The sequence below is a fragment of the Telopea speciosissima genome, chromosome 9 (genome assembly GCF_018873765.1).
Source record: "Telopea speciosissima isolate NSW1024214 ecotype Mountain lineage chromosome 9, Tspe_v1, whole genome shotgun sequence".
Lineage (NCBI taxonomy): Eukaryota > Viridiplantae > Streptophyta > Magnoliopsida > Proteales > Proteaceae > Telopea > Telopea speciosissima.
The window spans coordinates 23,718,528-23,729,535 of NC_057924.1; the positions used below are offsets into that span (position 1 = coordinate 23,718,528).

The following is an 11,008-nucleotide window of genomic DNA, read 5'->3' on the forward strand; positions in this document are numbered from 1 at the left end:
GAGATAAGGGTAGATGGGTAATTTCATTAGATAGGGCTTTATATAGTAAGGGATCGTTGTAACGAGCATTAAGAAATATATCAAATCCTTCCTCTGTTCTTCTCCTTCTTCAATCCCCCATTCTAGGAGGCCGCCCCCTCGAAGAGGCATTTATCCTTTCCATTACAACAATTTCCATAGCAGTCCGATACTTAATCGTATCAATGGTGCTTTCATTGAGAGTTGAACTCAAGGGAGAGTAAATGTGGTGTTATTCCCACTTCATGCAAATTCTTTGACACGATGCATGAGCAGCATGTGACAACTTGGAATGCCATGATGAACGGATATGGAACACATGGACTTGGGAAAGCTGTCGTTGAGCTGTTCCAGCTGATGTTTAGGGGGGTTAACAAGCCTAATGATGTAAACTTTCTATGTGTGCATTCAGCTTGCAGCCATGCTGGCTTGGTGGAAGATGGGTGCCGATACTTCACCATTATGAAGAGTGATTATTGCATAGAGCCTGTGATGGATCACTACGGAGCCTGGGTGGACTTTCTTGGACGTGCTGGCAACCTTGATGAAGTTTGGGACTTCATCCAAAAGATGCCTATTGAACCAGGAATTAGCTTGTTAGGGGCCATGTTGGGTGCTTGCAGGATTCACAAAAATGTTGAGTTGGGAGAGAAGGCGGCAGAAAGACTGTTTGATCTAGGCCCAGAAGAAGGTGGCTGGTCATGTGGGTTTGTCTTGCCATGTGTCCGTTATTGGACATGTAAGCCAGTTTTGGTCGATTGGTTGTGGGAGTTGCTCGAGCGTGGAGAGCTTTTGAGTGCAATGGATGAGCAGTTAAAGGCTAAGGGTGGACTTGATGCTGATTGGGTAGAGCAAGTGCTTCATTTGGGCTTGCTTTGTGCTTACCTTGATTCACAAGCCCGGCCCACTATGAGACAAGTAGTGAAGGTATTGGAGGGAATGGAAGAGATGAATCTTTATCTTAATTCTCTTGAGATGGAAAAAAAAAAAGGACCTGGTGTGTATTTCCTTGAGAAGATTGAAGTCCAAATTCATGTCAAGTATAGGAGTCATGGTTCTACCCTTGGGAAACACCATGTTCTCAAATTCATGGGCAATCACCTCTTCTGTGCGGGTGCTATCACTCAGCCGCTGGTTAGAGTACGTTTAGTGTTTGATCGTGGGAAACTATACTTGCGGCGTTGTATGCAGCTGAACCTTGAGGACAAGGTTCTCTGAAGGGGTTGGCAATGATACGATCATAGGCTTTAGGGTATTCTATTAGTTGTTAAGGCTAGATGGATAATTAAGAAATAAGGGTAGATGGGTAATTCATTAGATAGGGTTTTATATAGTAAGGGATCATTATAACGAGCATTAAGAAATATATCAAATCCTTCCTCTGTTCTTCTCCTTCTTCAATCCCCCATTCTAGGAGGCCGCCCCCTCGAAGAGGCATTTATCCTTTCCATTACATCAATTTCCATAGCAGTCCGATACTTAATCGTATCAAGGTGTCTCCGATTTCGTCGTTGCAGGGTCTCACAGAGCAGGACGGAGAAGATAATAACTTTCTTAGTTGTCGTCGCCGTGAAATGAGGGTGTCTCCGATTTCGCCATCGTAGGGTCTCACAGAGCAGGACGAAGAAGATAATAAATTCCTTAGTCGCTGTTGCCGTCGCTGTGAACTGTAGGTGTTTCCTTTGTCTCCGACACCGGTCGATTTTGAGGATTCATGAGAGGGGATGAGTGAGAGGATTTTTTTTTTTTTTTTGGATTAGGAGAGAGAGAGAGGATGAGTAATGAAGAGACGGGGCGGGAAAGAGTAAACAGATACACGGTTTGGGCTTGGTTAGGGTTAACCAAGGTTAACTATCAAAACTCAAAATCGACCGTTCGATTGGGGATGCGAACTCGAGGAGATGAAAATCCGTTTGCACCCCTACTGTGAGGACAGTCACTGCTAAAGAAGCAGACAACCGGCGTAATGCCACCTCAGCACCTCTAAGTCTATCAAAAGGGGCGCGCGGATAAATAAAATCAAAGTTCCCAACCCACCTCCCGTGCTCGTTTGTCGCTGCAATTGCAAGGGACCTAATTTATTTCCCAATTCCCAAACCTAAAAAGTTTAAAACGTTCCTTACCCCCTGCTTGTGGGAGCTTGAACCTTCTTGGAACCACACTTCAATGTCTAATTGGAAGGTAGCAGCTCATCATCATTTTGTGAACTAACCCATCTCTGACTCTGAAATGCCATCTTACCTGTAAGTCTTGACTATTTCATCTACACCCTTTCTCTCCTTTCATCTTTTAACCCTGGTTTTGTGCTTCAAACTCTTAACTTTGTTGCGTACTTAAATATTTCTTCAATGCTTCAAGAGCTATTTAAGAATTTCAGGTTTGTGAAGTAACCCTTAATTTCTTTTTTTCATATCCTTTTGCAAGATGGTATATGCGTATGATGAAGATATTAGAATGTGCTTATTCTGCTAACATTTTGGTTTCTGGAATTTATGGTAGTTGAATGGTGTGTTTTTCTTTGCTCCTCCTTTTATTTACGTTCTTCCCCTTCCTCAAGTTGGTTTCTTGTGTTTAAAATTATACATATTTTTTTACTGAAATTGTTTAGAACCGATGGGGAATTTCTTCAAGCCCTGACAAAAAGAAGAAGGCCATATTATTTATTTCTGAAATCACAAAAGAAGTAGGCAAAGCTGTCAAGAATTATCCATGTCCTTAGATATTTTTGACGATATATGTTTGAGAATGGAGTTAGACTAAATTGAGATAATTAAAAAGTTTGGCCGTTACAAAAAGTTTGATTCACTGTTTGACAATATAAATTTTTATTCACAATTCTTGGCATAACATCCAACAAACTTTCGAATAATATGCTTTGTACCTTTTCCTCCATAGGTATACTAAACAGAAGTTGGAATTTATCTTATTGCATGCTTAGTATGCACATCCGTATCTTTGTTTCCTCAATCAGTTTGTGCAACCTTAGGACAATATAATTATCAAGATCTATACATTAGATTTTCTAGATAATGAGTCCGGGAAAAATATTGTTATTTTCTTGAATATTCTACCAAGAGAGAGAAAACTACTTTTTTTAGTTGATGTTTTAGAGTTGGATAATCTAGGTGGTGGAATAATGGAAACATACTATTGTTTATTGGAACAATATTTGATTCTGAAATGTCATTTCCTCCAAATCACACTTCTGCAATTTTCTATCAGGCGATTTCTGGTTCCAAGTTCACCTCCCAGTTGTGCTGCCAACAGCCAGTTGGGGCCACTATACACTTATGTGGTGGATGGTGCACATTTGCAACCAGCCATGATACAATCAAATATCCAAATAGCTTTTTCGAAGAACACATCTCGCACAGTTACCTTCACTAATTCCTTCCCAAGTGTGCACTGTGCTGGAACATTGCAACTCAACATAAACGCTGTAGAGAGATCTGGTGTTGGGCATAACCTTCTGCCACAAGCTGATACGGGATTATTGCTGAAACAGACCATCTCTGAAGAAGTTCAAGGTGATAGTGATTCTGATTCTGTTGAAGGGGTTGGAGATGTGGACCATAAGGAGTTACGGAGAAGAAGAAAGATAGGGTTAGCAAACAAAGGGAAAATTCCTTGGAACAAAGGCAGGAAGCATAGTGCAGGTAAAGGCTTTAGTTTTGCTTCCTTATTAGTTTAAACCAGTTTATTTAGTTAATTCTTAAATTACCGTCTTTTACCTGCAGAAACCCGCACTCTGATCAAGCAGAAAACTATAGAAGCTTTGAGTGACCCCAAGGTGAAGTCATGTAAGAATCAGTCAGTTTTATGGTGTTTGTCAGACATTGTTTTAGGTATAATTGAAACTATTTGAAATAGAGTCCTATTTTATATGACATGTATGTTATGTAAAGGTGACTGTTTTGGTTATGGTTGTTTTAGTAATAAAAGGAAAAATCTTTCGTTCACCGTAGCAGAGGGAACAATAATGGTTGACAACCTGTCATGTGGTGGTGTTGGAGTGGTCCATGTGATAGAGGACCCTGCACCCATCTTGTTGGTAAAATTTCAACCCTAGGTGAGGAGGGAAGTGGCTACAGTTGAGCCCAAAGTTTCAAAAATTTCAAAAAGTTAAGAAATTGTGAAATCTATAATTTCACCTCTTTTGGCATTTTTGTAATTCTTTTTGGAACTATCAACTAAACTTTGAGCCACTTATGTGTTTAGGCTGAAATGTTACACGTGAGATGGATGTGGGCCCTCCTGTAATATGGACCCAACATGTACTGTACCATGACAGGTTATGAATCAGTAAGGTTCACTAGGCGTAGTGAATGTTAGAAGGAGTGAAGGACCCATAGTAATTTCACTACTACTACTGCCGCTGCCGCTAGTGTCACTAGTACTATAGCAGCTACTTCTATTATTATTAAGAAAGACCTTTTCTTAAGTTTCATTTCGCTTTCCTCCTTTCATTTTGTTTATGGTTATTATCCATCTGTAAGTAGTGTCTCTTCCTTCTCATGAAATATATTATCTTTTCTTTTCTTTCTCTGCCCCCTTTTTGGTCTGTTTCCCCTTTAAATTTTCTTATATCTTTTCTTATGTAATTTTCAGGTCCGAAGGAAGATGTCCGAATACCCTCATGCTCATACGTATGCTTCTATTCTTCAAGCCCAGGGGACAAATGTGTCTACGATACTAGTAGACTCTTTATGTCTCTTACCAGCCGGGCCTTTTATTTATTTATTTTTATTTATTTTTTTGGGGGGGGGGGGGGGGGTTGACTTCTGTATATGGTGAGAACAGTCTTAAAGGCTAGTTTGCCTGAAGGAAAAAATTGCTTGATACTTCATGAGTAGAATCATAACTGAGTCTAGCCACTTTTTGGGCAACTCTGCCAAATGGCCAGCTGACTTGGCCAGACATACAAATGTCCTTACTTGCTGAATTTCTTGTGTTTCGGCATTTATGTGTGACTTGATCTATGTTGCTGTTGACTTGGTGATATATTACACATGAGTGGGTGAGGATGGGGCCCATATGCCAGTGTTTTGGGTACGACATAGGCTGCCATGTGGCAAATGGCAGCTGTTCCACCGAGGTTAGCAGGATTGGCATGTACAGAAAAAGGTTGTCTAGGCAGTTTATCGAGGTTTCTTCAGTTGGGAAACTTTGAAGGATTGCGTGGCCTGTACATACTGTCATTGGACCTCTCAGTTCTCCCTTGTCATTTATGCTTTAAAAAAATAAAAAAATTTGATTAAACAAAGACCCAATAATAGGTATATAATTTGCTATTTGGCATAGTGCTTTTGACCAGAACATGAGTAGAGTGACATTGCCAGCATCTGGAGCACTTTTATAGATATATTCTGCAACTGCCTACATTTCTTTGCAGCCCCACTTCTCCTTCATGCAGACATGCAGTCACAATATTATAACTCCTCACACTCACCTGCTTCACTGCCTGTCACATTCTTGTGATCAGGAGACTTGATTCTAGATCGTGACTTTGAACCTTTAACTTTTAATTGGGGGGGTTGGGAGGGGGGGGGGGGGCGCATGTGGGGGTTGAAATGAGTTTTTGAACCATACTAACTCAAACCATGTTCTCTCTTTTAGTGAGCAAAGCAAGGCAAGAATAGGCTTTGCACAGAAACGGGTTTGGGCAAAGCGCTTGAAATGGAAAAGACGGGGGGAGAAATTATTTCTGAAATGGACAGAAAGCATAGCAGAAGCAGCTAGGAGAGGCGGGAACGACCAACAAGAACTAGACTGGGATAGCTATGACAAGATCAAAGCTGAAATTGCTGTCCAACAGCTTCAGTGGGCTGCAGACAAGGCAAAGGAAAAGGAGCTTGCAAAATTAAGAAAAGAAAATGCAGCTAAGGCAAATGCTAAGAAGACGGTGAAGATTGCCCTGAAGAGAAAAGATAAGGGACAGAAAGCAAAAGCTAGAGGAGTAAGGAAGAAAAAGATTGATAGATCAATGGGAGATAAAGAAGACTTGGCTGCTTCAAAGGAGTTCAAACTCAAGGCAATATTAGCAAAGGTAAACTACCATGGAAGTCCTCCCATATGAACACAGCCCTACTTCCTTGGAATTTTGTAAAATTCCTCCTCCTTTATCCCCTAGGAGAGGGGGGGGGGGGGGTTGGTGTTTGGTTTGACTCTTTTTCCATTGTCCCATCCGAGGGACAGATCCTAGGCAAGAAATATACCCTATCTGTCGAGGGGCATTATGAACTACATTTCAGTCTCGTTCAGGAAAAGTAATTTTAGTTAATAAAGTTCTGTACTTGTACTAATTCAGTCTCCTGCCCAGTAGAACATGCATGATAGTGGGGTTATGAGATTCTGATATGGAATTTTCTGGCCTAGGATGTTTCCTTGTGGGAGGGACCTCTGATTTTCTGTTTATCTTGTTCTCTCTGGAGATTCTGATATGGTATTTTCTGGCCTAGGATGTTTTCTTGTGGGAGGGACTCTGATTCTGTGTATCTGGTTCTCTTTTGATTTTACTAATGCTAGTACATGTTGGACCTTAGATTCACAGAAGGAAGTCAACAAACGGTCAAGTCGGTAGTCAAGAGGACTCAGCAACTGCACATCAGCCGGCTATTAAAAAATGGGATCTAGAGTTTATTCAGAGGGAAAAACTGCGAAGTGAAATTTCACTTGCAGATCAGATCCAAGCTGCAAGGAGCAGAAGAGCAGAATATGCAGCACAGGAATCTCTGGCAGAGTCTTGGGGTCATCCTTCCATTACATGGTCAATGGGAGAAGAGAAGAGTTAGCTTAAGGCTCGCTGTGATGTTGAGGAAGATAATTGTAGGAAACTGTGATGTTTTACTTGATGTCATGGGGTTAGATTTGGTGACAAGGCATGAACTAATTGAGCAATGGTTCATGGACATTCCCTCACTTCTCGGCTGGGTTTAAGCAGTACAAGGGTGGCAGCACACTCATCTTCCATTGGCATTCCAGGTGTGACTGTAATTCTTGTGTACACTTGAAAATTTGTGATTGAACTTCAAATTAGCTATTTAAGAACCCAATAAGGTCCATCATCATTTAGATGAACCGAATTGGTTTTTGGAGTTAAAGAATTAAAGCTTGTTCATGACATAATTTGTAACTTTCTAAGATATGTGGCCGACAGAATGTGTGAAAAGAGGTATTTCAACCTACAAATATGAACAAGGGTTCCATATCCTGGAATGGATGCTTGTCATTGTAACTGTGATTTCTTTCCCTCTCCTTTTTTTTCAGGGATTTTTGGGTATGCTGACTCTTCAGAACAAAGATGCATGAGAGACTATGGTTTTGCATGAATTTTTTTGGTTTACATTTACTTGCTGGGTTTTAGGTCAGCTTGGCTGAGAATAATGTGTCTTCATGCTAACTTTATTTTTACTGGTGTTGCTCGAATATCAGCAGTTGACATTCTTGAAGGTCCACTATTCCACCCATTGTTGAATTGCTTCACTACCATTTTTTGGTCAAAAACAGAAATTTTATTAGAAGAAATCGGCAGCAGAGAAACTCTGTCCGGATGAATTTCTTCACTACACATGAGTTTGCTATTAACTCAATCCTTTCCCTGGCTTTTTAAAGTTCTTTGATTAACCCTCTGAGCCCCTAAACCTCTTGCATCTCCCAGAGTCCTTTAACTGTGCTGACCTCTTTGCATCTTTCGCAGCCCCTCCACCACCCCCTCTGCCGTGGTCTCCCCTGCACCCTCCTCTGCCGCTGTATCCCACAGCACCCGCCCTGCAGCAGGTTCATTTTCTAGCAGCAGTATCCCTACTGAGGTGTTGCGCCTTCGTTGTGATCCCCCAGCCACTCGTCCTCCGCAGTCGACTGCCGCCACCTGTTTGCCCTCCGTGATTGGGTTGTTTCTGGATTCAATAGTGAGTTTACTTCCCATGGAGAGAGGTTTTATTTCTTGCATCTTCTTGCTTAAACTCTTAAAGGTTGGCGCCTGGCGGAGCCTAACAAATGGGCTGTGGAAAAGGCCATTTCAAGGATCATTTGCTTCTTGGACTGCCAGAATCTGGTTGCTGTGATTAACCAAGAAGATACTGAGATGACGCCACATTTTTTTTTTTTTTGATGGAAAGTAAAGGGGAAAGTTTTCATAGACAGCTGTGTAAGCCGTGTATGTGAGAGGGTGGGAGTTTCAAGGCATTAATTAATGGGTGGGCGTTTATGACTTTTCCAACTCTTTGTGAGAGGGGACACGACCGTGCATGCTTACACGGCCGTGTATGAAAATTTCCTCCAAAAGTAAATCTAATTAAAATGAGAAAGTATGTAAATGAGAGTTAGAGGGATGACCCTCAAGAGCTTTAAAGCAAACTATTTATTTTATGGGAGCTTTAAACCAAGCTTACCTAACAGCTGAGAAATATAATTATCCTGACATAATCTAAAGGAGATATTAACATTGTGAGAGGAGTTGAAATAGGTGTGCAGGATGTTGTTGGTGCACCAAACTTGCGACGGTAGGGTTCCTGTGACCTTGGCTGCTTTCCTGCCCTGCATTAGTCTAAAAAGCTCAGCTTCTATCTGGTCGGTATGAAAACTTGGACCTGCAGAAGTTAGAATATGCTACCCATCTATCAAAAAGCAAAAAGCCCAACCTGTTAGACTTAGTTGTGGGTTAGAAATGCCTGTGCAAATTTAAACAGGACAGTGAATATTAAGGTTAGAAACATACTAAGAAATATTACATTTAATAGCACAAGTCAATTCTTGAAGGGGAGAGTTGGGTAAAAGAGAGGGAGAGTGTATGTTCAAGTCACCAAGCCATTTAGTTACAGACCATAAGATAACTAAATGGCTTGGACACTGTGTTCCCTAACATTAAAGAGGTTTGTCCAAGAGCGCTTATGATTCAGGGTTCTTCACCTCCTGCGATCGCTAAAAGAGCCTGTGCACATGTTAGCAAGGAACACATACTCTTCTACATCCTCTCCTGCCAGTTGCCTCGCCCCTTTTCTCTGTTTCTGTTTTTCTCCGTTAGGGAGGACGTTTCCCACAACACCGATGTTGGATAGAAATGTCCATCAAATGCAATTAAATTGTTTAATGTTAATTAATTTATATTTATAGATTAGGGTAATTGTTTGTCCTAAGGTTGAACCTTAAACTGTTCGCAACTATGGATATGATTGGACATTATGTTCATAGGGTTGTTATGTTATATATTTTCAGAATGTGATTTCAAAATATACACGTGGATTTTCATAATCATACCTTACAATGTATCTAATTTTTTTTAGTAGGTATAATAACAGTCCTATTAGGAGCAACTTTGGCTCTTGCTCAAAAAGTTGTTAATTGTGAACTCGTATTGGATTATTTACACAGAGGGATGGGAAAAATTGCAGAAATCAAATAATTACACAATATCTGTCCTATGTAAACTCCGTTTTCCCTCTTTTTGGATGGTAAATATTTCTCAAAACATAGAGTGTACATCAAACCCTCATAACTAACAGAAGAGATTGGTGATCACAATCATCAACATCGACATCATTGTCTTCTTGATCTGCTTGCGCCATTCTCCCAAACATCAGAACAGATTCGAGTCTTCTTACATCTCCAGGTGCTTTTCCTCTCCCAAGAAAACCAAGACGACAATTTGGTTGGCTCTTACCTTTGGAAACCAGTTTAGAGTTTAGGTCCACTCTGTTTTTTCCCTAAAAACAAATAAAATTTTACCTCAATATTGAAAAAGGCAAGTAGACTTAATGACTAGCAACTTGATATTGATTTTTTTCATACTCAATTTGACTATTAGACTTTTCAAATAAAATTTTAAATACGCTTGTTCAATAGATAATTAGCATTTTTTTTGGTAAACCAATAGATAATTAGATATTAAATAAAAATTGTAAAATATAATTAATAAATTGTAAAGCATAACCTAACACAGGACTGGGCCGGGTTGGGATTAGCCCGAGGCCTCAACCCTGGCCCAGCCCGACCCTGACCTCGGGCCTGAAATTCAACCCTAACCCGCCCTCAAGGTTGAAAAATCAAGCTCAAGCCCTGTTCGGGTTCAGGGCGAGCTAGGGCGGGCTTGGGCCGATAGAACCAAACTTACACCCCTAGAAGTAGGTAGTGACATAGTTATTAGTAACTAAATTTAATTAAGAGCTAATCTATATTTATTACACTAAGTCTTGTTAATTAGAGATAGTGGAGGTTATAACTTGGCAGTATCCTATTGGAACATGTGGGTATCTACATGGCATCTACCACGGGGTTGCTTAAAGAGGAGGTGGCTTGGTGGACAAAGCCAACTAGCTCATGACTAAGTAGAAGGTGGATTGTATGGATTTGACTTATTTATTTATAAGAGAGTTAAAGGGGCTTGTACGGTTCCTATTTGTTGGTTTTTTTATGGGAAAAAAGTTATTCATTCATGTATGTCCAATCCCAAACATAGGAAAACAAGATACATAAAACAGATAGAGTACATGATAAACACGAGATATGAATATATGGTATCCAAAATCAAAGAATGGAAATTGATCTGGTCTCACATGCAAATTGACTGGGTCATCCAGAATAGGGGTTGGATCACAACCACTTCCCTAGATAGGTTGTAGACACAGTCAAAATTAAGCGCATGCACATTCGTGCCAATAGAGAGGGCCCTATACGGGCCGAACAATCCAACGCCACATTGCCCATGCGTGCCGATAACCATATCCTACTTTCAAACAGATTTACCGGATCGACAAAGGTCTGCTGGATCAACGAGTGGAGCTTCAATTGACGGCAAGAAACTCCACAGCCCACTTGTTGGTTTTCTAAACACAAAGAAAAGAAGAAGAAGAATAAAAGGTAAGTTCGTTGGAGGTTTTGTTAAATTGATAAATACATATTGATTATTACCTAAGGTCTTGTCTCATTTATGGTTTCTGAATCATAGGAATTATCTTTTATCTGGGTTCAGTAATGGAAGAAAGATTTGGAAGGA

General features: G+C 40.4%; 1 protein-coding gene across 2 annotated transcripts; it reads left to right on the forward strand.

The window, feature by feature from the left end:
• Positions 1-2,049: 2,049 nt before the first annotated feature.
• LOC122641044 lies at positions 2,050-6,977 on the forward strand. Of its 2 annotated transcripts, none has more exons than XM_043834360.1 (6): positions 2,050-2,261; positions 3,241-3,674; positions 3,756-3,808; positions 4,627-4,664; positions 5,635-6,064; positions 6,561-6,977. In XM_043834360.1, exons 1-6 carry the CDS (start codon positions 2,248-2,250, stop codon positions 6,807-6,809), a joined length of 1,218 nt encoding a protein of 405 aa, XP_043690295.1. In that variant the 5' UTR covers positions 2,050-2,247; the 3' UTR covers positions 6,810-6,977. The 2 variants fall into 2 exon arrangements, with proteins under 2 accessions (XP_043690295.1, XP_043690294.1); XM_043834359.1 differs by lacking the exon at positions 2,050-2,261 and adding an exon at positions 2,352-2,395.
• Positions 6,978-11,008: the final 4,031 nt, after the last annotated feature.

What these genes read in the sequence shown, in the direction of transcription:
- LOC122641044 (XM_043834359.1), top strand. Translation starts at nt 2,367, where the DNA reads ATGCTTCAAGAGCTATTTAAGAATTTCAG. An exon ending in AGGCAGGAAGCATAGTGCAG is followed by an intron (nt 3,675 to 3,755) that starts GTAAAGGCTTTA and finishes TTTTACCTGCAG; the next exon opens with AAACCCGCACTCTGATCAAG. An exon ending in GAATACCCTCATGCTCATAC is followed by an intron (nt 4,665 to 5,634) that starts GTATGCTTCTAT and finishes TCTCTCTTTTAG; the next exon opens with TGAGCAAAGCAAGGCAAGAA.